This window comes from Thermomyces dupontii (assembly GCF_041956625.1).
Source record: "Thermomyces dupontii strain NRRL 2155 unplaced genomic scaffold VTN31scaffold_10, whole genome shotgun sequence".
NCBI lineage: Eukaryota > Fungi > Ascomycota > Eurotiomycetes > Eurotiales > Trichocomaceae > Thermomyces > Thermomyces dupontii.
The window spans coordinates 483,965-506,981 of NW_027192316.1; the positions used below are offsets into that span (position 1 = coordinate 483,965).

At 53.9% G+C, this 23,017-nt stretch overlaps 7 protein-coding genes across 7 annotated transcripts; 3 read left to right on the forward strand and 4 right to left on the reverse strand.

The window, feature by feature from the left end:
* Positions 1-998: 998 nt before the first annotated feature.
* Positions 999-3,975, reverse strand: VTN31DRAFT_1987 (uncharacterized protein; the record flags this gene model as incomplete). Its single annotated transcript, XM_069402104.1, has 2 exons — positions 999-1,181; positions 1,240-3,975. 2 exons carry the CDS (start codon positions 3,973-3,975, stop codon positions 999-1,001), a joined length of 2,919 nt encoding a protein of 972 aa, XP_069257616.1.
* A 228-nt stretch (positions 3,976-4,203) lies between these two features.
* Positions 4,204-4,677, forward strand: VTN31DRAFT_1988 (mitochondrial 54S ribosomal protein mL41; the record flags this gene model as incomplete). The annotated part of the gene is made up of 2 exons (XM_069402105.1): positions 4,204-4,386; positions 4,444-4,677. The coding sequence occupies 2 exons, from the start codon at positions 4,204-4,206 to the stop codon at positions 4,675-4,677; spliced, it is 417 nt and encodes a 138-aa protein (XP_069257617.1).
* Positions 4,678-5,200: 523 nt separating this feature from the next.
* VTN31DRAFT_1989 (uncharacterized protein) lies at positions 5,201-8,996 on the forward strand (the record flags this gene model as incomplete). Its single annotated transcript, XM_069402106.1, has 3 exons — positions 5,201-7,212; positions 7,269-8,271; positions 8,325-8,996. 3 exons carry the CDS (start codon positions 5,201-5,203, stop codon positions 8,994-8,996), a joined length of 3,687 nt encoding a protein of 1,228 aa, XP_069257618.1.
* Positions 8,997-10,743: 1,747 nt separating this feature from the next.
* On the forward strand, positions 10,744-13,087 carry VTN31DRAFT_1990 (uncharacterized protein; the record flags this gene model as incomplete). The annotated part of the gene is made up of 2 exons (XM_069402108.1): positions 10,744-12,881; positions 12,934-13,087. 2 exons carry the CDS (start codon positions 10,744-10,746, stop codon positions 13,085-13,087), a joined length of 2,292 nt encoding a protein of 763 aa, XP_069257619.1.
* Positions 13,088-13,676: 589 nt separating this feature from the next.
* On the reverse strand, positions 13,677-15,166 carry VTN31DRAFT_1991 (uncharacterized protein; the record flags this gene model as incomplete). The annotated part of the gene is made up of 5 exons (XM_069402109.1): positions 13,677-13,888; positions 14,000-14,293; positions 14,354-14,858; positions 14,918-15,038; positions 15,126-15,166. 5 exons carry the CDS (start codon positions 15,164-15,166, stop codon positions 13,677-13,679), a joined length of 1,173 nt encoding a protein of 390 aa, XP_069257620.1.
* Positions 15,167-16,561: 1,395 nt separating this feature from the next.
* VTN31DRAFT_1992 (uncharacterized protein) lies at positions 16,562-19,497 on the reverse strand (the record flags this gene model as incomplete). Its single annotated transcript, XM_069402110.1, has 6 exons — positions 16,562-17,639; positions 17,711-17,886; positions 17,941-18,063; positions 18,114-19,230; positions 19,313-19,367; positions 19,422-19,497. The coding sequence occupies 6 exons, from the start codon at positions 19,495-19,497 to the stop codon at positions 16,562-16,564; spliced, it is 2,625 nt and encodes an 874-aa protein (XP_069257621.1).
* Positions 19,498-20,636: 1,139 nt separating this feature from the next.
* Positions 20,637-21,594, reverse strand: VTN31DRAFT_1993 (uncharacterized protein; the record flags this gene model as incomplete). Its single annotated transcript, XM_069402111.1, has 3 exons — positions 20,637-20,783; positions 20,849-20,967; positions 21,033-21,594. 3 exons carry the CDS (start codon positions 21,592-21,594, stop codon positions 20,637-20,639), a joined length of 828 nt encoding a protein of 275 aa, XP_069257622.1.
* Positions 21,595-23,017: the final 1,423 nt, after the last annotated feature.

The following is a 23,017-nucleotide window of genomic DNA, read 5'->3' on the forward strand; positions in this document are numbered from 1 at the left end:
GACCCAACAAAGGAGTGATAAAGAACCAAAGAAGTTGTCGAGACGAAACGCACGAAACATGACCATCCCAGACTTACCTCGACCTGGCTAGATATAGATCGAGCTGCTGGATTCCAGAGAGCTCAATCCTGATCGATTGGAATGTATGGCGAGCTGATGAGCAAGCAGATGAGGGCCTGACCAAGTCGCGTGCCAGCTTGGTTTGACCTGTCAAACCCTGTGGGAATGAGAGACTTTCCTGTTCCTTCAACGAGGATCGACAGTCGATCAGAAGCACTGCAGGGACAGGGAGAAGAGAGTCGAAGGTAGTATTCAGGACTAAGTACTATGCTTTCTACTTCTGGATTTCCAGAATACCGAATCCAGCACAGTTTCTCCTTTCAGGAACCATCAGGGACCCAAAAGAGGATCCAAGCAGAAACTTTCGGGAATTCACCCAAGCTTCGGAATGCGCATGGGACCCAATCAGAGTGTGTTCTTTTGTGGGGCGCTTACCATTGCAGATCGCCAAGACTGGATGGTCCGCTTGGTAATTGGTTCCTGCTCTTTCTGGGGTTGAACTCGACGCTCGTGCCTGAGGCCTTCAAAAGAACGTGCAGCTTCCCTGACCCTCGTACACAAGGAGCTGTCTTTGTGAGATTTTGAGGATCATGTGATTGCAGATGCTTTTAGTCATCGATTATATAAGCAAGATGGTGTGCAATAAGTGCATACTATCCTGGCAGAAGGCCAGAAGCCATCCTGGTGGGAACTGGAGGATGACTCGACTCATCCATGTGATGCAGCGCATGCTACATGCATCGAGTCATCTATATTCGTCTGCAGTGCCTGACCTGATCATATTTTGATGCCTCGTACGCAGTTCAAGGTCATCTTCGATAAACAATTCTAAAGTCATTCAATAGTTATCCGCATGCCATCTCCGTACCATCTATGGGAAGCACAATGCAACTCTGTACAATGTAGGCAACTGAAAACAGATAAAAATCTCCAGCCAACTACACCAATGGTCGCTCCAACGGCTTGACGATACCCTGCTTGAGCAGCACCCGCGGTTTGGTGTTGTCCTGAAACGTCTCGGTTGTGCTCCATTCAGGGCCAAGGGGCACCCGCAGGGACCGTTCATACTGCTGCTTCGTCTCGAACTGGTACGGGAGCCGCGACGCCAGATACTTGACATTCTAGGACAATGTTAGTCATTGTCGCGAAGTCGTAGAGGAGTGATGCGACGGATCTTACCTTGCGCACCCGCTTCTCATTGATGATGACATTCCCCAGTTTGGCATCCTTGCGCTTCTCTGGTTGAACGCCCTCCACCTTTGTGAGGAACCGCTTCTTCTGCTTCTTCTGCTTCTTGCTGAGGCCCTCTCCTGTCCAGCTCCCCCAGCCCGGAAGAGTGTTGTCGATGATTTTATCCCCTTCCTCCTCGATGACTTCTTGCTTCTCTTTCCGGAACTCCTGCACAACGTCGTCTCCAGCAAATGCCCTCTTGACAAGGTCTTGATTCTTGAGGAGAACAGGCGGGGCTTCCTCTTCACTGTCGCTTGGTTCGTCCGTCTGCTGGGTACTGTGGCTTTGCTGGTGCTGCTGGCTGGGTTTCGGCTCACTGTGTTGACTGGGCTGGCTGGATCCCTTGGCCGTTTTCTTGGATGTCTTAGTGTCAGCGGAAGACTCTGGTAGTGTCCCATTGGTGACAATAGTAACAGCCTGCTCCGCAGTCTCGGTGCGTTTTCGATTGGGCTTGGTCGTCTGCGACAACCAGGGATTCTCGGGAGCTTCATCGTCTTGACCAGCGGCCTTCGCAGGAGGGGGAAATTCCGGCACAGCTGGTTGCTTCGAACTACCCTTTGCAGGCTTCTTGTCGCTCTGCTTCGCGACACTCGCGCTCTCCTGCGGGTCAGGGTCTGGTACAGGCCGTGACTCATCATCCGATGCCAGCGGCTCCTCAAACTCGCTTCTCTCAGCAACTGCGGTTCGTTTCTTGGTCTCCTGCTTTTGACCATATTTTCTCCGACCGCCTTCTTCTTCCTCTTCTGATTCCGACTCTTCCCCTTGGAGTTGTCGACGGAGACTACGAATCTCCTCCTCGTTCCTCTGCTTTCGGGCCGCTTCAGCTTTCTGCATGAACTTCATGGACATGAGCTTCGAATGGGGCCCGGTAGACTCGTCCACGTCCGCATTTTCGAGCCGATCCAGCTCGCGTGAAAGCTTCTTTGCCTCGCTCTCCGGATCATCCATGTCATAGTCATCTTCAGATTCTGAGGATGATCCTAGAAAGTTGTCGCTCTCTGGGCGCTTCCCCTCGATGCGGCGCTGCAGTTCCTCTTCTCGCCTAGCCAGTTCAGCCAGGCTACTACGAGCCTCGTCATCCCAGGCTGCACGGCCGGTTTCTTTCAGGCTTCTCGCCCATTTGCTTTGTTTGAGTTTAGAGGTCATTCTCGCCTCCGCTCGCTGACGATCAAGTCGCTCTTTCCCCTCCTCATCCAGATCGATGCCAGCTTCCAAGGCCGCTTGTCGCTCTAATTCGGCGAGTTTCTGGCGTTCTCGTCGATGTACTCGGCGATAGGCCTTGCTCTTGATTTTCTTAATTCGCTTCGCTCGCATCTCTTCCCGGAACAAAAGATCACGGCGTTTGCGCAGCTCCGCAGTGCGCGCTCGCACTTCCTCGATGGACATCTTCCGCGCTTCCAGTTCTTCGCTAGCCTGGATTTGTTTCTCTGCGTCCTTGTCATCGGCCGCGAGGCCGCTCTCGACGAGAATCGACTGAATAGCATTCTCGAGGTTGGTTTGTGGCTGAACAGTCGGTAGAGTTGTCTGATTTTGCTCGTGGGGATCTGGGAGAGGGAACGACAGATGCTCGGCCTCTCGGTTGGCCTTGACGGTGTCAACCCATCGGTTTAATGTCTCCTTGCTCTTCTCGTAGGCAGCCGCTCGTTCGATCCGATCTTGCTGTCTCTTGGGAAGAGGAGCGCTCAGTTTACCCGTAGATTCTGGCTTTGCCTTCGTCGATGAGACACCGGGGTCGATATGCTTTAGGGAACTCTTCAGTCGCGAATCGGTGACGGTGGGAATGAGATCGGCGACCGTCAGCTTCTTGTTGGAAGTGAGACTATATTCTGTCGGAGCTTGATTTTCTTGTCCTCGGTTGACTTTGGCAGATGACTTCCCGGCGGACGTCGTTTCTATAGAATTGACAAAGTCCTGTAGTTTTGATAGCCCAGCCTCATCTTCCTCCCCACTGTCTGACAGAGAGAGATCGTCATCGTCATCACTCTCTTCGTCCTCTTCATCACTGTCATCACCTTCCTCCTCTTCACTACCACCATCATTAACAGAGTCACTGAAGCCCGAGAATTCGTCCTCGTCCGCCCGCTTTTTGTCAGAATCTGCAGTCTTGACCGCAGTTTCATCGTCAGAAGAAGCGTTCATGTCCCAGGCCGTGGCAAGATCGACTGCATCCTCCCCAAGGTCATCCTCCAAATCGTCATCCTCCGATTGCTCTTCATCCGACCAATCTTCGGACAAATCAAGTTGCTTTCTCCCCCGCTTCGATGTGGTTTTCTTCTCCGATTTTTTCTTCGAATTAGATGAGCCGCCACGGAAAGTAAACCCCTCGAAGCGCTCCTCATCACTGGAAACGAAAGCCTCATCGCTATCGATTTCGCTGTCATCCTCACTGTCGATCTGTCCAACCGTCCACTCGTTCCCTTCGCTGTCGCTCCCACCGTCCTCATCCAGGATACCCTCGGTGCGACGGCGTTTTGAATCCGGCCCGTCTAGATCGTCTCGTTTTCGCTTCGAAACATCCTCAAGGTCACCAAATCGATGTGCGCGTAATCCGGGTTTCGTGGAGACCTGCTCCTCGGCAATGGCTAGTGCATCCAGAGCACCGGTGGGCTTTTTCTTGTTTTTTCCCTTTGGTTTGGTACCAATGTCGTCCCCCGACCGGAGCTGGTTGGACTTGCGGCCGGCCATGATGTTCTTTTTTTTTTCATGAACCGCTCCACTACCATTGACTATGAACTGCCTTCCGGTCGATGCTATCGAATGTCGGCCATCGTAGATTTTTTCTGCCGGTGGAATTTCACCGCTTTCCGAATTAGCCAATAAACGAACGTAATTTTCGATCCCGCTTTGCTCTATCGATGGACAAAGGACCTCTTCAAGCCTGCGGTCAATGGTCTCCATATCCCATAGCCCACCATGAAGCCGTCTCAGTCGCTGATGGCGCGATTGCGCCTGACGACGAAGCAAGTCAACAAAGGCTATTACAAAGGAACGCGATCGGGGTCGATGGGTTTTTGGGCAAACAATGGCTCAACATACGTGATCGATTGGAAGAAAGTCCGGACATATGTGGTGCCCGAGAACCTCAAGGATTTCAAGGTGCGTTTTCACCACAGTGACTATGAATTGGATTTTATGTTGCTGACTTGCTGATAGCTCACGCCTTTTGTGACGCGTACGATGCCACCCACCCCGACCAAGTACGCGCAGGAAAATCAACCCGAGGATGCGACTATGCCCTTGGATCGAGGCTTCAAGGGTGAAGACTATCTCAAGTTGTGGGCATTGGAGAATGGCGAGGAGTACTTGGCCTTCAAGCAAAAGGAAGAAGAAGCAAAGGCAACGGCGTCAGCGGCAGGGGACCAGTCGGGCGGCAAGGAATCTTCCTAAACGGCGTACGTATACGAGGGCCCCGACAGCGACGATGCCACACTGCATGTCATCTAATCGAGGAATCCGAGGGAGGATTAGGCGACTGAGGACGTTCAAGATCCAATTGCCCTCAGTACTCGTCGTCCGTGTACCCCTTTGGCCGACTGCGGAGTTTGTACAATGTTGGGAGCGATAGATTTTATTTCATGTACATTAGCCATCTCTAGGGACATGATCGGCGTTACGTGGGAAACAGGATTCACAACTTCATCTCATTCACCTTGTAGGTTACTACAGTACTTATAGTGCGTGGAAATAAGAAGTAGTGCGTGGCCGCAACCCCGCCGCAGCGTGGCGGCGGCACTCTCGGGCCGTGTGGATAAGCTCCAAGTCATCTATCAACAGCTCATCCTGTCGTCGCTGGGATTCTTGAATTTCCTCAGAAATCATGCATTCCCTGCATGATGCCTTGTCCGAAATCCTGATCCTCTAGATACCTGTCGAGTTTCGTGAGATACGTTTTCGTCGAGACACCCGAGTCATGTTCCAGTCATTTACCGGGAGCTCTCGCCGCCCCCGACAGGTCAACCTCTCCGGCCGCAGTACCAATAATCCCTTCGCCGCATCGAAGGCCGGGAGACATGCTCCTCATGGATACGGTCTTCAGAATACGCTGGCTATTGCGCAGCAGGAACGGATAGCCCGACAGCAGGAACGGATCCGGACGGGCGCCGCTCGGACTCTCCAGCGAACATGGCGGGGTTATCAAAGCAGGAAACGCACGCATGCCCTCTGGCGGGCAGAGTGGGACGCCGTCGAGGACAAGAGGTTAGGAAGACATGTGCCATTCGATGACGAGGATGCACTATGCAGGGATCCCAGCTGTGCGTCGCCACCGCCGTACCTGTCCCTGCAGGAATGCTTGTCGCAGCTTCGGCTCCTGCTGCATTTCTTCGAAGTTAACAGGGTCGCCGATGCCGTTCGACTCGTATACTTTACGAACGCCTTTCAGCGAACGGTGCAGAACGCTTCCTCGTTGGAAACGGAAGGGGAATGGACGTTGCTGCTCTTCCGACTGGCCAGCACCGTGCTGCGCCTGCTGCGGTTCCTAGCGAATACTCCTCGATCAAGCTCGATCCCTGCAGAGCCACTGTTACAGTCGCTGCGAATGCTGGTCGGACTGATCCCCCGCCAAGTCACTCGGATCGCGAGCGATTACTTCGCCGTCATGGCCGTCCTGACTTCCAACATTCAAAACCTGTCGGCAAAGATGGGTTATACCATCGACGAACTCGTCGCCACCGTGATCGCGCCATTGCAGCACATTACAGCAGACACGCTCGGGGCGTACGAGTGGTTTGGGCGGGAGTACCTCATAGTCCCGGATCTGCCGAGCTATCTAGGGTCGTTAGATAGACTGGCATCCAGTGTCAACTACAAGTTGCTAACAAAAGGTCTCGACGACTATTTCTCTCGTCGGGCTCCCAGTAGTGTCACGAAGCCGGAGATGAAGTCAGAGGAGGTCGAACGGCGGCTCTGGGTGCTTTCTTACTTCATCTTCTTCCGCCGACATGCCCTGAGCGGATCGGTATCCTACGACGCTCTCGAACCCGACTTCGTCAAAGTGGTTTCATGTCTCTTGAACTCAGTGGCGCTGCAAGTGTCGCGGAGGCTTGATCCGGACGAGAATATCGAGGAACATGCTCAGGACCAGACGCCTCTACCGGCATTTGTGCGGGAGCAAGTCAAGAGCCTTGTGAATCAACGCAGCATCACGGGCTTGCTTTCGAAGGCTACCGTGGATACCTGGGCAGCAAGTGCACATCAAGAGTCGACCGATGAGGCCAGAATACTTGCTGGGTATGCGCTTACACTCCTTAGAGTCTTCCCACGGCGCGGGGATGACATTCGAATGTGGCTGTACCTTGGCTCAGCCGGCGCAGCTCGGCCGTCCCCCGGATCGTCCGCTCTGCGCATCCCTGCAATCAAGTATTTCTGGCAGGCCTCGAGACGGACGAACATTTTCAATAGCATCAGCGCCGATTTGAACGCTGTTCTCCCACTGTTGAAGCCTGTGCCGACAGAAGGCGCAAACGGAAGCAGTGATCAGCTCGCGGAGTCCCGTGGACGCGAAGAGGAGTGGACAATCATCCTACTTTTCCTTGAACTGTACACATTTGTCTTGAAGGTGACGGACGATGATGAGTTTTTCGCTGGTGACTCCGTTGCCGTTGCCTCGGGCTCAGATGTGTCGTGGACGAAAGAGAGCGCGCTGCCTCTTAGGGACGTGAAGGACATGACTATTTTTCTGAAGAACCTAGCGTTCACTTTGTACTGGAATGCCGCGGAGTTGCACGAGACGCCAAAACCCGAGGACACTTCTGCCATTCGAAACTACTTTATCCCTTCAGCTGATCAACAGGACTCTGTGAAGAGTGTCAAAGATCTGGAGCAAAGGAACCGAGAAAAGGGACTCCCTGGTGTTACTGGCATACCACTGGATTATTTCAAAGGCCTGGTCACAGGTCTGCTAAGAATGATCCATGAGCGAGAGTATGTACACCCTGCTCCTGTTTGTCTAGAAGCTTTCACTAATCCCTGAATTCTAGTTCTCGCCGCAAGTTCCTCCCAGATGGACACTGGCTGATGACTGATCAATTCGATATGGAGGGGTTCATTCCCGCGGTTGTCGCTGAGGAGGAGAACCGACACCAGCTGCAAGATGATGAAGACGAGGACCCCGACGCCATGATGGATGATTTGGTGCCAGATTCAGGTCCGGCACTCGTTGGTACAAGCCGAGTTCAGCAAGCACGACGAATCGAGTTCCTCCGGCGCCGTCAACAGCAAGCCGCGCGGAGGAAGCAGTTGGAGGCAATCGCCCCGCGTCTGGAAATCCTACGGAATATGCCATTTTTCATTCCGTTTTCCACGCGCGTGCAAATTTTCCGCGAGTTCATTTACCGGGATCAGATGCGACGCCGGAACGGTTACATTGACCCCGACTCTTGGCGGATGTCCGTGTCGGCGTCGATGGGACGTATGTTTGACGGGGGCGCCAACGACGTCCTCAGTCGCCACCATGCCGATATCCGACGGGGGCGTGTGTTTGAAGATGCCTTCGAACAGTTCTACCAACTGGGCGATGGCTTGAAGGAGCCGATTCACATCAGCTTCATCGACCAGTTCGGAGCCCCGGAGGCCGGCATTGATGGCGGCGGCGTGACGAAAGAGTTCCTGACAAGCGTGGCGAATGAGGCTCTGAAGGAACCTAAGGGGCTCCCACTTTTCGTTGCGAACGATCAGAACCTGCTGTATCCGAACCCGACGGCGATCGAGCAACAAAAGGAGCTGTTGAAGGAGGCGGGTATCGCGCCGAACAGCCCTGAGTGGACCCATGAGATCCGGGGTTTGCTTCGGCGATACGAGTTCCTGGGCCGCGTCATCGGCAAGTGTCTCTACGAGGGAATCTTGGTCGATGTGCATTTTGCGCCTTTCTTTCTCCTGAAGTGGGCGTTGACGGGAGGTTCGGGGTCTGCGCAAAAGGAGTCTTCCTACCGTGCGAACCTCAACGATTTGAGGGACCTCGACGAGAGTTTGTACCAGGGGCTGGTAGGTAGTCTTTCCCCTTCACATTTCCGGTCAGTTATTGACTTGTGCGGCAGCTACAACTCAAAAACTACCCTGGTGACGTGGAGGATTTTGCGTTGAACTTCACCGTGACCGACACCATCGAGGTTCCGGGATCCAAACCACGCACAATTACCCGGGAACTGAAACCCAACGGCTCAAACATCCCCGTTACAAACCAAAACCGCCTCGTCTACATCTCGTACATTGCGCGCCACCGGCTTCAGATGCAACCGTACGCGCAAACGCTCGCATTCTTACAAGGCCTGGGCCAAATCATCCAACCCTCGTGGCTATCCATGTTCAACCAGGCCGAGCTGCAGACGCTCGTCGGCGGCGACTCGGGCGAGATCGATGTGGCGGATCTTCGGCGCAACACGCTTTATGGTGGCCTGTACACCATCGGCGACGACAACGAGGAGCACCCCACAGTCAAGCTCTTCTGGGAGGTCATGGAGAGCCTCTCCAACGAAGACCGGCAGAAGGTGCTCAAGTTCGTCACGTCGACGCCGCGCGCTCCGCTGCTGGGCTTTGGTCACCTCAACCCGCGCTTCAGCATCCGCGACGCCAGCGACGACCAGGACCGCCTGCCGAGTACGAGCACTTGTGTCAATCTGCTCAAGTTGCCTCGGTACTCGAGTGCCAAGGTTCTGCGTGAGAAGCTCCTGTATGCGGTCAATGCTGGGGCTGGGTTCGACCTGAGTTGACACAGGTCTCTCATCTTTTACAATCTTTCTCTTTCGGTTGTTTATCATATGGGATGTTTCATTAAAGTCTGGACGTGTTTTTGTCCTCATGTTGCCCGCGGTCATACTTTGCATGGCTTTGGCGCAGGTTTGTCGTTCTTTCGTTTCCTTGTTGATCTGAGAAATAGTTAGAGGTTCTGATTTCTTTTCCTTAAACATCGACTGTTTTTAGCCTTCAATTTAAAACAAGCACGACCTGGCATTACCAAAGCACACAGAGAAGTACGCTATCAAGCAAAATCGGAAAGTATCAAATTAGGCGAGCAAAGTCCAATTCTAGCTAGGGTGTAGGACATGAGGGCAATAGCTTACCCCCGTTAGAGATACTCACACAACCTCTGGACGTTGATACTCACTCAGAGTCTGCAGCAATTATACAAAGTCCACCGCGTTTGTTGCCACGATGCTTCAAATCGAAGTCAGGCACCCTACCAGCAGCCTCTCCGTAGTGAAAGAGGACTTGATCGAGAAGAGGGCGGTGAATAAGGTCCCGCAACCATGTCGATAGGCCATAAGAGGTCCATTTCCTATGTAGGCCTATCAGTAGAATGGAGTCGACCATAACACTTCATTCCGACTTGAGCTGCCCTCTTCAGTAGAGAGAGATGGGCTAGGACGTTAACAGAGACATGCGTCTCTGATGTTGTTGCTATGTCCTTCTGGCCGACGGTCGTAAGTACTGCGGCACGAGGACCGAATGACGTCTTTGCCGGACGAGCTCTAGGGGAGCGGTTCAGGGACTTTCAATGACGCTCTAGATTTTGGGTCGGAGAGCTTAGCGACGGGCCAGACGCGGAAGCAGGGAATACTGGGAGAGAGGACTCGACCTTTTACAAGGTCCCTACCTAACCTCTAGGTAGAGTAGGTAGGTAGCTAGGCTAGGTTTGTTCTGTAAAGTTGTGGACCTCAAAGTGAGGCTCAACCATGCAGAGAAAGCTATAACTAGTTACCTTAAATGGAAGACATTTCTACATGTAATCGTACCTTCCTTGATGGATCACTTTGCCAGTTGCCACTCGAATGGTCGATTTCACCAATGACCGTGCATTCCACTGAACATGTGTTGCACGTGATCTTGGAGATGAAAAATTCCTCAGGCCACAAAAAGGGCCCAAAATGGTTTAGTGCCACACGAGACAAAATTTCCTTTGAAGTTTTTCACCACAATCACAACCTCTTTCTTTCAGCTTCATCCATCACAGCTCTCGGTGCTAAAGTCCTTTAGCATTCTTCTTTCTTCCTTTTACCTTTTCCCCTTCGCTTTTCTATAAGCGAAAAAAAAAAATTCAAAAATTCCCCTCAAAAAAACGTGAAAAAAACTTTCAAAAACTCTTTCGACCCGTCGACGTTGTGCGCTTTGTGCAAGGAACACCCCGTCGCTTCTGTCACACTTATCAATCACCATCGCCAGCGCTGGTGTCAAGCCTGATCTGTCGTGACTTCTCTTTGCTCCGCTGCAACGCCGTCTGGTCCTCGAGAATTACCACTTCATATTCTTAGAAGTGCCGTAACTCTCGCTTCTTCCTCTTTCTGTCCGTTTCGCCTCCCCACCGGCATTGCGTTCGACGGAGTTCTCCTCTCTACAGCTGCAACTGCCCGTTTCTAGCTGGCTTACTGACTCTTTCCTCTGTACTAGAAAAAAAAAGAAAAAAGATTCGACTCACGACCTTTTCTGTTTCTTACGAAAAAAACAAAACGCAAAATCAAAATGTCCGCCGAAGTCTCTACGACTCCCAACGCCGGCGCTGTTGCCAATGGCACCGATGCCAACGGCACTGCGACAACCACCCCCGCCGCCAATACTAACGCCCCCGCGGAGCCTACGACGACTGCGGAGCAGCCGGCCTCCACGACCACCAAGACATCCTCGCCCCAGCATCACTCTGCCTCTCTGTACGTTGGCGAGCTGGACCCGTCCGTCACCGAGGCCATGCTATACGAGCTCTTCTCCTCCATCGGACAAGTTGCCTCCATCCGAGTTTGCCGTGATGCGGTGACTCGGCGCTCTCTGGGTTACGCTTATGTCAACTACAACAACACGGCCGATGGTGAGCGCGCGCTCGAGGAACTCAACTACACCCTCATCAAGGGCAAGCCCTGCCGCATCATGTGGTCGCAGCGGGACCCTGCGCTGCGCAAGACCGGGCAGGGTAACGTATTCATCAAGAACCTGGACCGTGCCATTGACAACAAGGCCCTCCATGACACCTTCGCTGCCTTCGGCAACATTCTCAGCTGCAAGGTCGCCCAGGATGAGTATGGCAACTCCAAGGGCTATGGATTCGTGCACTACGAGACTGCCGAGGCCGCCAACAACGCCATCAAGCATGTGAACGGCATGCTGCTCAACGACAAGAAGGTGTATGTCGGTCATCACATCTCCAAGAAGGACCGACAGAGCAAGTTTGAGGAGATGAAAGCCAACTTCACCAACGTGTACGTCAAGAACATTGACCCGGAAGTGACGGAGGATGAGTTCCGTGAGCTGTTCGGCAAGTACGGTGAAATCACTTCGGCCACCATCGCCCGTGACCCTGAGACCGGCAAGAGCCGCGGCTTTGGATTTGTGAATTACTCGACCCATGACAGCGCACAGGCCGCCGTCGACAACTTGAATGACTACGAGTGGCATGGCATGAAACTGTACGTGGGCCGCGCTCAGAAGAAGCATGAGCGTGAAGAAGAGCTGCGCAAGCAGTATGAGGCTGCTCGTCAAGAGAAGGCGAACAAGTACCAAGGTGTCAATCTGTACATCAAGAACCTGACCGATGATATCGATGACGACAAGCTCCGCGAGCTGTTCAGTCCCTTCGGTACCATCACCTCTGCCAAGGTCATGCGCGAAAACGTCACTATTCCTGCGAGTCCGGAGCCGGAAAGGGACGATAAGGACAAGGAGAAGGACAAGGAGAACGAATCGCCTGACCAGAAGGAGGAAGGCAAGGAGGGGGACAAGGAGAAGAAGGAGGGTGAGAAGGAGACCAAGAAGCCTGCTCAGAGGGTTTTCGGCAAGAGCAAGGGCTTTGGTTTCGTTTGCTTCTCCAGCCCTGATGAGGCTTCCAAGGCGGTGACGGAGATGAACCAACGCATGGTCAACGGCAAGCCGCTCTACGTCGCGCTTGCCCAACGCAAGGATGTCCGCCGGAGCCAGCTGGAAGCCAGCATCCAGGCGCGCAACACCATCCGCCAACAGCAAGCGGCCGCTGCCGCGGGAATGCCGCAACCGTACATGCAGCCCGCCGTCTTCTACGGCCCTGGCCAGCAGGGCTATCTGCCTGGGGGTCAGCGCGGAATGGCGTTCGCTCCTCAGCCCGGTATGGTCATGCCCGGCATGCCTGGTGGGCGTCCCGGCCAATACCCCGGTGCATTCCCTCAGCAAGGCGGGCGCGGTATTCCGAACCAACAGATCCCGCAGAATTTCGGCCAGGGAATCCCGATGGGTGCTATGCAGGGTGCTCCTGGTGCCATTCCCAACGGGCTGGCGTACCCTCAGATGGGCCAGATGCAGTTTGGGCGCGGCGCGGGTGGCCGCGGCCAGGTTCCTCAGGGCATTCCTCCCAACGTGCCTGTCCGCGGAGGTCCGGGCTTTGGCCAAGGCCGTGGTGGCCTGCCTATGCAACAAGGTCACGTTCGGCCACAGGCGGGACGTGGCGCCGGCGCTCCCGGCGGTCCGGAGGCGGCGGCAGGTGGGCTCACGTTGCAAGCCCTCACTGCTGCGCCTCCGGCTCAGCAGAAGCAGATGATCGGTGAAGCTTTGTATCCGAAGATCCAAGCCCAGCAGCCGGAGCTTGCGGGCAAGATCACCGGCATGTTGCTGGAGATGGACAATGCGGAGCTGCTTGCATTGTAAGTATCTTTTCCATTCAGAGTGCTGGGCTGTATATTAACGAAGTTTTAGGATCGATGATGAGGCCGCTCTCCGGGCAAAGGTTGAGGAGGCTCTCAACGTGTACGATGAGTACATGAAGAGCAAGGGTAACAGCGAGGAGGCTGGTGACGCCGCGAAGAAACAAGAGCCGGCGAAAGAGGGTGCCGAGGAGACGAAGTCGTAGACAAGAGGATATGACGGAATGTTTTTTACATGGTTTAACGACTGCGATGTTTTCTTCCTTACCCCTTACCCTTTATCCTCTTTTGTCCGCTGCACCCTTTATGATTCCTCTTATCCGCCCTATGATTCTTATCCCTTTGATTTGATATCCCCCTTTTTTTATTTCTTTTTTTTTTTTTTTATTTTCTCCTGTCTTCGGAAAAGTCCTCTTCGGGATGGGACGGTTTTGTGATGAGTTACGTGGTGGCATGTATGGTGTATGGTTTTCAATGTGGACTTTTTTTTTTTTAATCTTTCATCTTCCATGGTCTCTGGGATGTATGATATGTATGGACTGGATTGAGGGCGAGGAGGCGGATTGTCAACGCTGTATGATTATGTGCCGTAGATGTAGGTGTCAATGATTTGATACCATCCATTTTTCAAGGACTTTGATTACCATAGATAGGCTACTGGTTTGAAGCATGTTCTATCTACATCACCGAGGATGATTGAACTAGGTAACCGATGATTTACATATAGGTACCTTAGGTAGGTATTTACATGATGATCTAGTTAATGCATCCCCCCTTTCTATGGATGGATCGATCTCACGCAACAACGCCCTTTTCCCGCAACTCCCGCACACGCTCCCCGCTCAACCCAACAACCTCCTGTAGCACCTCATCCGTATGCTCGCCAAGCAACGGCGGCGGCGAGCGAATACTCGGTTCCGCATTCGAGTACTTGACAGGGGGGCTGAGCACCTTGAGCGGGCCACAAACGGGATGTTGGATGGTTTGGACCATGCCCCTTGCTTTTGCTATTTTGCAGGCCGTCAGCCAAAATATCAAACCCCTTATACCCCCAGTCCAACGAACAGAAGGAGAGACACACACAGAGAGAGAGAGGGAGAGAGGCTAGTACTACATACCTTGTTCATGGTTCAGCGTATCCATCACATCATTCACAGCGGCATATGGCATTCCGCTCCCCTCAAAGATCTGCAACCATTCCTGCGTTGTGCGCTTCCGCGTCTCCGCCTCGATCAGAGGTTCCAGGATGGAACGGTTTTGAACCCGTGCATTGTTGGTGGCGAAGCGTGGGTCTTGAGCCCAGGATGGCTGGCCGAGTTTCTCGCAGAGGATGCCGAAGAGTCGGTCGTTAGCGCCGCCGATGAAGATGGTGCCGTCGGCGGTGGGGAAGCCTTGGTAGGGGACGACAGAGGCTAATAAATTGTCAGTTGAGGATTTCAAAATGGTACAAGTAAATAGGGGAGGTTACTTACGATGTGCAGTCCCCCATCGTCCCGAATCCCTCTTCCCGCTAACTAGCACCGACTGCGCCATATTGGCCAACGTGGCGATCTGCACGTCGCTCAGGCAGACATCGAGGTGTTGGCCCTCGCCCGTATGCGCGCGCTGCAGCAACGCCGCCATGATCGAATTGCAGGCGTACAGGCCCGTCGTGAGATCGGTGACGGCAACGCCGACCTTGACGGGTTCCCCGCCACGGGACCCCGTGAGATGCATCAGGCCAAACTCCGCCTCCACCATCACGTCAAAGCCTGGACGGTTCGAGTATGGACCCGTCTGCCCGTATCCCGTGATGCTGGCGTAGATCAGCCGCGGGTTGATCTTGCGGATTGTTTCGTAGTCCATGCGGTATTTGGTGAGGGTGCCGGGCAGGTAGTTCTCCACCAGCACGTCGCAAGTCGCGGCGAGTGAGTGGAGGATTTCCACGCCTTCCGGGTGTTGAAAGGATAGCGCAAGGGACTTTTTATTCCGGTTCACCTAGTCATGGTTTTAGATCGGAGGGACCTAAAGAGTGTGATGAGAGAGTTGACACTTACGGAGAGATAGTAAGCGCTCTCACCGGGCCCTTCTCGTCCATCGCGATACTCTGCAAATGGCGGACCCCAGGCCCTAGTATCGTCACCGCGCTTCGGATGCTCGATTTTGATAATTTCGGCTCTAACGCAATTTAGCCATTGTCATCATATCTCTTTTTTTTTTTTTTTTTTTTTTCTTTTGCTTCATCAGAGGAAGTAGACATCATACCCCAAGTCACCGAGAATCTGTGTACAATACGGCTGAACCATGTGTCAACACCAAAGAAACCACAGAGCGAAAAAAAAAAAAAAAAAAAAAAAAAAACAAAAAAAACCAAAAATACTCTCAAAACATACCCCCGCAAGAACGCGACTCATATCCAACACCCGAACCCCTTCCAACGGCAATCTCTTACTCTTCTTCGACGCTGCCGTGCTCGTCGGATTATTCACAGCTGTCGCGGCCGTTGCCGTTGTGGACGAAAGACCTCTCCTTTGCACAGCAACAACATCACAAATACCAAGTCGCCCGTACTGTCCAACCCGAGCGAGCGATCTCGTCGATGTTGATGATCTCGTCGTTGTCGATAATGATCGTGTCCATGTTGCAGCGGTCCATGAAGTGAATGGCGATGTCCGCGACGACACAACGGACAGATGCTGCCGGATCGGATGAAGCGTTGACAGCGAGCGCATGGTGAATGGATTGTCCTCCCAGAATCGATATCCCTAGAGTTCCAGAGTATGTTCTTGGTCTACGGCATTTGACTCATCGAGATAATAATAATCTTTCCCAAGCAAAGATAACTGGAGCTTTGCTGTTGTTGATGTTCCCGAAGCCCCACAATCTTCCGAAGTTCTCGTGGAGGTTTCTGACCCCACAGGTCCGGCAGGCGGCAGCCGATAGCCGAAAATCTCGGACCGTTGTGCAAATCTTGAATTTTTGCAGTTATTACTCAATGAATTTTACTCCAATCTTGCGAAATTGAATGATAACAACATTTTGGAAAGACGTTCAAAGATATTCGCATTTCGGCTCGAAGCCCGAACGGCCGAAACCACCGAACCTTTGCCGAAAAGTCACGTGTGACTTCCGATATTGGCAGGCTCGAAACGTTTTGTCCAGCTCAGCTGTTGCATCAAGCGAAGCTCAAAAAAGCTCAAAAAAAGAACTTCAGCAAATGAGCAACGTGCTCATCCATGCATTAAACTCGTACGGTATCTAAAAGTACATCTAGCATCCTTCATGACGGTGACTGGCATGGTCATGATGAACAAAACGCCGACATGAGACGTAGACATACACCGAATCAAATCGTAAAGAAAAGCCGTGCATAGATGCAAAAATTGCATACATATATCACGAATGATAGGTAGGTAGGAACGGCGAAAAAAAAAAAAAATTAGTCCCCTCGGAGGACTGTGTTGTTGTCGAGGTTGACGGCAGGTCCGATTGACGCCGCCCACTCGGCACGAACGAGCCTCGGGGCCCGGTCTGAGAGGCTCGACTCTCGTTACTCGTGTAGACGGTTTGGGCCCAGTGGGTAGATGTGCCCTGGCATCGACGGGGGGAGCTCACGCTTGGAGCTCGTGACTAGATATCCCAAGTAACCAATCATGAGGTCGGCCGGAGGTGATTTCCTGCACCTCTCAACGACCGCCGTTTCAGTCAACCTCCATCAGCACATCGCTCATAATGTGCAGGACATAGGCAAACTTTCGAACGCTCCACTTCCCCGTGTCCTTCAAAAGTCCACCAAAATCCAGCAGTACCCGGCGGGCGGACTGATATCCACCCTGATGGGGCACGCCGCGGATGTAGATCGTGCCGCCGTGCCGGATGAACCGAACCGCCGGATCCAAATCCATGCCAGGTGAACGGTCTTGATTGGTATCGGGGGTAGTGACGGGTCCGTTGTGCTCCATGAAATTCGGGGTTGCCGAGAACCCTTCGTTCCCAACCACCCGCCAGTCAATGTCGTCGAGGAGTTCGATCGACGTTGCGCCCGCCTGCGTCTCCGCGGACTGCGGCACCATGAATGTGTACAGGCCCAGCACCAGAGCGGCGGAGAACAAGGCAGATACCGAGTGGAACATGATGTCGTCCGAGGCTTTTCGGTTGGTCAGTGCCTTGAAGATCTGCGCTGCGTGAAGGCATGCCCGTCGGGCAGCGGGGGTCTGCGTCCACGCAGCGATGTCGTCGAGGGCGTCGCGAGCGGGACCCACGCCGTTGCGACCGGCCGCGAGATCGAAGATCTGGATGTCGGCGGTCAAGTTCATGCACATGTAGTGCCACATCACGACGCAGTTGGGGCTGAGCATGCGCAGGGCGTCGCCGTAGGTGTTGACGACCTGCACCTGCAGTGACGTCAAGCACCGCGTGCGAGCATCCATCGCGTACGTGTGGCAGGGCGCGAACGGGTAGCTCGCCCGATTGGCGAGGAGGCGGTGGTACGCTTCCGACATCCGCAGCTGCAGCATTGCCAGCACACCGTGCATGGCCAGGTCGTCCACGGGCTCTTCCAGGTTTGGCAGTGGCACCGTCTCGGACGGTGACCTGACAATCGGCATCAAGATGTGCTTCCCACTGCGGATCAGTTGCATCCATCGGCCGGACGTATTGGCCCCAAAGAGGGCATCGCTGCATGGTAGTATCACCTGCACCGAGTCCGGAACGACGACTGGACTCGTCGAAAAGAAGGACGAATACCAAGAGTCGACGAGGAGCAATCCAACGATAAGCCTGCATGGGGATCTATCGTTAGCCTAGGCCCCAGTGTGGAATCGTGGGTCTCGAAATCTAATATTAGTTACCGTTTTGTGGACTCCACTCGACTCCATGCCTTCCACCGCATGTCCAGATCGGGAATCGACTCCAGCAGGGCCATATCAAGTGGCTGTCCTTCTCCCGCGGAGAAGAGGCCATGACGCTGCGCCACAGCCATGAGCGAGACGTACAGCATCTGCGACTGCTGGAGATGTTCCTTATCCTGCGGTAGATAGTTTAGCATCGCCCGGGCGATTGGATATCCAGAGGTACATACGCCTGTCATCGCAGCCAGGTTGAGCATCAAGAACGCCGTCGCCATGGTCGACAGGATGCCGACTGGCGTTCCGTTGCCAACGGAGCATTTCGCCAGCTCACTGCTGACTTTCTCCAAGACGCACTGCTCACGGGGTTAGTCCAGTCCTGAGAACGAGAGACAAGAGACCATACATTAAATGTCTTCAGGACAAAGTTTGTTGTCCCCTTCGTCCCCAGGATAATCATGCCAATCTGACACATGACGAACAACAGTGGCAGTCTTGTGCGCTTGGCCACAAACGTCGGCATATGCACAAAAGGAACGAGCGGGTGAAAGTGTCGGAAGTACAGATCCAGCGCCATATCCAAGATCTCCGCGGGCGGGAAATTGGGAATCTGCCCAGAGCCGGAGGACCCACCCGGCGAGAGACCGTCGTTGCTGTTGTTGGAATTCAAATTCGCCAGCGATTGGGGTGTCAGGCCAAAGGCCGTCTGAAGTTGCTGCCGACACTCCTCATCCAAGCCGAATCTCGTGCCGGGTTGTTTGTCCGCTACAGAGACGTCCTGGTACGCGGGGATGGTGAAGAGGTTGTCCGCTTCGTAGCAGGACACATCGCGCCAGAGCGAGTGCATGAGCCGCCCGACCACATTGGGTGGCGCGAGCCAGCAGCGCTGCACGCGGATAAAGCGCTCGCTCGGGATGTTGTCGCTGTTTTTGGACGTTTCGAAACTTCGGCTGGATGCGCGGTGCTCCGGGGAAATGTACTGGTCGCCCATTACGCCCCACTTGGCCTCGCGCATCATCTCCAAGGAGCTCGGATGGGAGACGCTGCTGTCGGCGCGCGGCTCGAGCCACAACTGCAGCATTTCATTCGGCACGGGCTCGAACCCGACCGGACGCGAGACCTGGGCATTCAGGGCGGACGGGTCGTTCCAATTGAAATACTGGGGATGATCGTCGATCATCATGGGGTTCAGTTCGGGTTCGGTGCGGGCTTGATGAGTGGAGATATCGGCGAGGAAGTCCAGGTTGGATGACAACCCGCCCGGAGGCGGCATCTGCATGTCGCGGGGGGTCGGAGGGATGTTGGCGAGTTGCGCGGCGGGGGTACTGTTGGAGTTGGCGGGCAATTGCCCCGGGCGCTGATCCGCGTCGGGGGGCACCATCTGGGAGCCAGGGTTGGCGTTCATGTTGCCGGATTCGGATGATGGATTCACAGCATCCTTGTTCGCCACAGAATTGGCCTTGGCAGCTGCTTCCTTCTCCTGTTTCTGCAGATGGCCTTTGACATGGCGACTTAAGACATCACTGTTGCGATCGTTAGTCTGTCTGCAGTGGGGGGTCATGTTTCGATCGCAACGAAGCATGTGGAGGGCACTCAGTTCCTGACCTACGCGAAAATCGCTTATGGCAGATATTGCATTCGTAGGGGCGCTCCTTGGTATCTGCCCAAGTCAGCCATCAGGTCGGTGCAAGGACCATTATCCGAAGCGACATACGGGACCGCTCATGCCGCTTGTAATGCTCCGTCTTCTTGAAGCGACGGTCGCAGATGTTGCATTTCCGGAGGACCATGACTATGAATTATCGACGGTGCAGAAGAGAGAGCATTCTGTTCACGGCTGGGCGGGGATGGATTAAATTAAGGGGAGAGAGGAGAGGAGAGGAGAGAGCAGAGGGCGGCGGAAGCGGGCGCGTTTCTTTTTTCGGGAGAGCGACTTTTGCCAGTTGCCACCAGGAAAGGAAGCAAAGCGTTGGATCGGATCGGCACCAAATCAGGCTGGGCGGGCTGAAGGAGGAATTACGAGTAAGTTATTCCGTACTTAACTTACTCGTTACTTGCCAGCTAAATATTTAGATACAGTAAGTTTCCGTAGGGAACCAGAAAGGAAGCGCAGGATTTGGCACCTTTTGGTCAGTTAAACTCAGTTAGGCTAATCACTTGACCCCCGATCGCTGCAATGTTGATTCGGCTCCCTGATTAGCGGAGCTTTTTATCCAATCAGCGCTGTTGTACGTCAGCATTGTTCCCACTAGTCCACGTGAAAATCGGGTCCAGTGCGCGACTTTCCCCGTGGGGAGCATGGATGAGGGTCCACAAACGGTATGCCACCGCCCAATTGGACGAAATTGTCCTGCAGGGGGTGGGCCCCCGGTGAACGCTCGGATATCGGGGAGAAGCCCAGGATAGAAGGAACAGTCGCCCACAACAGCCAATCAGGAGAACCAAAAAGGGGATGACTGACTCGGGGAGTTACAGTATTCACTTGGCCTTTTTACAGGTGAATCTAGAATCTAGGGCCCAAAGCGAGGCAGTCTGGAAACTGAGAAAGTGGAATGGAATAATACTGTAATTCTGCAACATTGTGGCCAATCTTCTGTGCCAGTTTCCGCAATATATACTGTAACTACTGTATGTATACGGTCAAGGGAGCTTCGATCCCAAAGCGGTAGGTAATGATTGACTATCGTACACGTAATCTGTCATCTAGTTTGGAGTTGAGTTTGATTCAATCTTGAGTTAGTCAACAGACCGGTAAGTAAGTACCTCAGATATCCAGACATGTATTGTACTGTAATTAGTTCCTACTCCGAATCAAGACCGTGATGGGAGGTCAACTGGCCCGAGAATTCCGTCAAAATAGATTGCTCGTTCAAACTATGTACAATCGTATTCAACAAGATGAATGAATTCAAAAAGACAACAGACCCATTTACGCACTGCCGTTGGTACTCACTCCCACCGCCGCCGCCAACTTGTTGTCGTCGTAGTACTCCTCCAACTGCGCCCGTCGGGTGGCCTTGTCGGCCTTGACCTTCTCCAGGATTTGCTTGATGCCCGGGTAGTTGGAGAACCTGTCCTGTAGAACGGTTAGCATGATTGATCGTTGGGGACTGAGGAGAGAATAAGAGGAATGAGACTCACCGGCAGCGCATCCCACACCTTCGGGTCGGTGCCCTGCGAGCGGAACGTGCCGCATCCACCGCGTGCGTATTCGGTGAAGAGGAAGCTGCGGCTGCTTTCCACCATGATGGTCATTTGGTCTGAGTGCAAGTCAGCCTTTGCATTGCATCAAGGAAAGAAAAAAATAAAAAAAGGGGTGACGTACGCTCCAGGATCCTCCGAGGCTCGTTGACCATCAGTTGCATCTCCGTCTGGTAGGGCTCATCGAAGCCGCCGTGCGGGGTGTGACTGATCTCAACGCTGCCACCACCCGGCAAGAAGGCGTCCGACCGGCCCAGACCCTTACCGTACAGACAGGCCAGGAACTCCGTCGCCGAGTTGCGGTGGAAGTACGGCGGCCGGAACGTGTTGGAGGCGACGTCCCAGCGCGGGCCGAACCAGAGGAAGTCAACCAGCGGCGTGTTGGGGTCGCGCGACTTGGCGGTCAACACGCAATTGACAGAAGGGTCGGTGTGGTCGACCGAGGTGGCGTTCTGCGACGCGAACTTGGTCAGGTCGTACTTGTACGGAACGACGTTGCCGTGCCAGGCGACAACGTCGAACGGCGAGTGGTCCAGCTTGATGGCGTTGTATTTGCCATTGGCCTTGTTGACGATCAACCAGTCCTCATGCAGGTTCTCGTCAATGTGCGCCACCGGGTAGAGGAAGTCGCGTGGGTTCGCCAGGCCGTGCCCGCCGATCGGGCCCAGGTCGGGCAACTCCCACATCGAGCCCCAGATCTCGGTGATGTAACCACGGGCCTGCTTCACGCCCGGTCCAGGCGGATGGCGAAGCGCACGCCGCGCTGGATCACGCAGACTCCTTCGGGCTGCAGGAAGATCTTGCCGAACTCGGTCTGGATGTCCAGGTTGCCCAGCTGGGCCACCAGCAAGAAGTCGCCGTCCGTGTTGCAGAACGCCCGGTGGTCCATGTCAGCGTTGATCATGAACACGTACAGGGCCGACGCCCTCGCGCAGGTTGGGATCGCCGCTGCCGCCCAGCGTGTGCAGGCCGTCCACGAAATCGATCTTCTCGTCATCCGGCGGCAGGGGGAAGGGAGACCATTCCGCCTGCTGCACAAGGGGCTCGACCTTGGGGTTCAGGCTCAGGAAGCAGTTCTCGATATGGGCCTTGGTCTCGATGTTGGTGATGTACCCGCCTGCAACTGGTCAGACCAGTTCCAACACAAAGAGACGGGGAAGGTGTCTTACCATGTGCCGCCGATGGACGAACGCGGTACATATACGTGCTATAGTTGTGCGCCCGCGGCGCCACAAAGGCCGAGTAGGTGATGCCCTCCGTGTACAGGCCAAAGCGAGGCGCCTGCGGGTTGTTCTGGCCGGCCGGCAACGTGCCGGGGATCACCTCCGACTGGAAGCGGTTGTTCCAGCCAGCCTGGTACTCATAGGGGTCATTGTCCCGGGTGGGCTTCCGGGACTGCGTGTCAGTATAGTGGAAGACACGCTGAAGGTCCTTGATCGGGGTCGGCTTCTTGACGGTCGCGGGCATGGCTGCGATGTTCTCAACTCAGTACCTCGATCGATACTGGCCGATCACGAAGACTACTAGTATTGTGTGATGCAGCAGAATCGACATTGTACCGCGGCCTGATATATCTGGGGAAAAAGGCCCACTCAACTATCGTGGGACTGGTCCGGAATGTCTGACCACATTGCTGGGCAGGTGTCGACGTGTGTCTCCACACCATCCACTGGATGTCGAGAGCGATGCCTCTTCTTTCTCCTCCATCATCCCCCCATAAGATCTGCCATGTGCTTGTCCTTCCCCCAGGTTCTTCCGGAGCTCGATGTGGATGGCCCTGACGTATGTGGGGCCTGCAATCTGCAAAGACTTGGGAACACATGGAGCTCCAGGAACTGAACCTTTCAATTCATTTTGCCTTCCTTGTACGGATTAATTTATTAAAGTAGGGCTAAGACTTGAGAGCGAGTCAGTAGAGGTAGGGTTGGCAGTCGATCTGGAGCAAGCACTTACATCCATATGCAAGTGTCATGCAGGCAACTCTGCCACTTACCAAAACAGGAAATCTTAGAATTTGACAAAAACCCTAACAAGGCCTTAATTGAACGACTTTGAACTTCTGGAAACTTCAATCTAAAACACTTCAAAGAACACTATTTTTTTTTTTTT